Source organism: Salvelinus alpinus, chromosome 3 (assembly GCF_045679555.1).
Source record: "Salvelinus alpinus chromosome 3, SLU_Salpinus.1, whole genome shotgun sequence".
NCBI lineage: Eukaryota > Metazoa > Chordata > Actinopteri > Salmoniformes > Salmonidae > Salvelinus > Salvelinus alpinus.
The window spans coordinates 82,303,221-82,304,849 of NC_092088.1; the positions used below are offsets into that span (position 1 = coordinate 82,303,221).

The 1,629-nt window shown below is 51.3% G+C and overlaps 1 protein-coding gene across 1 annotated transcript in view; it reads right to left on the minus strand.

Annotated features, from left to right (window-relative positions):
• Positions 1-404: 404 nt before the first annotated feature.
• Positions 405-1,629, minus strand: part of LOC139569862 (uncharacterized) — a 1,593-nt gene continuing 368 nt past the window's right edge. The window contains exon 2 of the mRNA XM_071391186.1: positions 405-1,309. Coding sequence (XP_071247287.1) covers positions 405-1,309 — 905 coding nt within the window. The remainder of the gene's footprint in view (positions 1,310-1,629) is intronic.

Sequence of the window (1,629 nt, forward strand, 5' to 3'; positions counted from 1 at the left end):
TTTCCCAGGGTGGTGTCTGTGATGCAGTACCTGTAGACTGGAGACTGTCCCAGTGTCTGTGATGCAGTGCATGTAGACTGGAGACCATCACAGTGTGTCTGTGGTGCAGTGCATGTAGACTGGAGACCATCACAGTGTGTCTGTGGTGCAGTGCATGTAGAATGGAGACCGTCCCAGTGTGTCTGTGGTGCAGTGCATGTAGAATGGAGACCGTCCCAGTGTGTCTCTGGTACTCTACCAGTAGACTGGAGACCGTTTTAGTGTGGTGTCTGTGGTGAAGTTACTGTAGACTTTAGACCGTCCCAGTGTGTATGTGGTGCAGTACCTGTAGACTGGAGTCCGTCCCAGTATGTCTGTGGTTCAGTACATGTAGACTGGAGACAGTCCAGTGTGCCTGTGGTGCATTACGTGTAGATTGGAGACTGTCCCCGGGTGGTGTCTGGGGTGCAGTACCTGTAGATTCGAGTCCCTTCCTGTCCTCTTGACTGTGAGACTGTCTGTCTGTCTTTCAGCTGGAGTCCCTTACGTCCCCGTGATTGTGAGACTAATGATTGTCCCAGGGTGGTTTCTGTGATGCAGTACCTGTAGACTGGAGTCCGTCCCAGTGTGTTGTCTGGGGTGATGTACCTGTAGACTGGAGTCCGTCCCAGAGTGGTGTCTGGGGTCATGTACCTGTAGACTGGAGTGCGTCCCAGAGTGGTGTCTGGGGTTCTGTACCTGTAGACTGGAGTCCGTCCCAGAGTGGTGTCTGGGGTTCTGTACCTGTAGACTGGAGACCATCCCAGGGTGGTGTCTGTGATGCAGTACCTGTAGACTGGAGTCCGTCCCAGATTGGTGTCTGGGGTGATGTACCTGTAGACTGGAGTCCGTCCCATGGTGGTGTCTGGGGTGAAGTACCTGTAGACTGGAGTCCGTCCCAGAGTGGTGTCTGGGGTGATGTACCTGTAGACTGGAGTCCGTTCCATGGTGGTGTCTGGGGTGAAGTACCTGTAGACTGGAGTCCGTCCCAGGGTGGTGTCTGGGGTGAAGTACCTGTAGACTGGAGTTCGTCCCAGAGTGGTGTCTGGGGTGAAGTACCTGTAGACTGGAGTCCGTCCCAGTGTGGTGTCTGGGGTGAAGTACCTGTAGACTGGAGTCCGTCCCAGAGTGGTGTCTGGGGTTCTGTACCTGTAGACTGGAGTCCGTCCCAGAGTGGTGTCTGGGGTTCTGTACCTGTAGACTGGAGTCCGTGCCAGGGTGGTGTCTGGGGTGAAGTACCTGTAGACTGGAGTCCGTCCCAGGGGATATTCCTCATCCACTACTAACCACACTTAAAGGAAACCATATGAGAACTATTAGCTATGATGGTAATTTGTAATTGAGCTCACTATAAAATAATATGTCTGATGACTACACTGAGTTGTTAAAGTAGGCTAATGGGATACAGTAACTGAGATGAAATCCTGTGCAAGAAAGAACTATGACTGAATAGAAAAACATGTGACTGTACTGCGGTATCTGACTGTGTACTGTGCAGTACTGTCGTTATACTGTTCAGCAGGACAGGCTTTCAAAAGTATTGGACACCTCTGCAGTAATCTCTAGACATTGGATTTATATATTTGAAAGACCAGAACTGAGAATGTCACC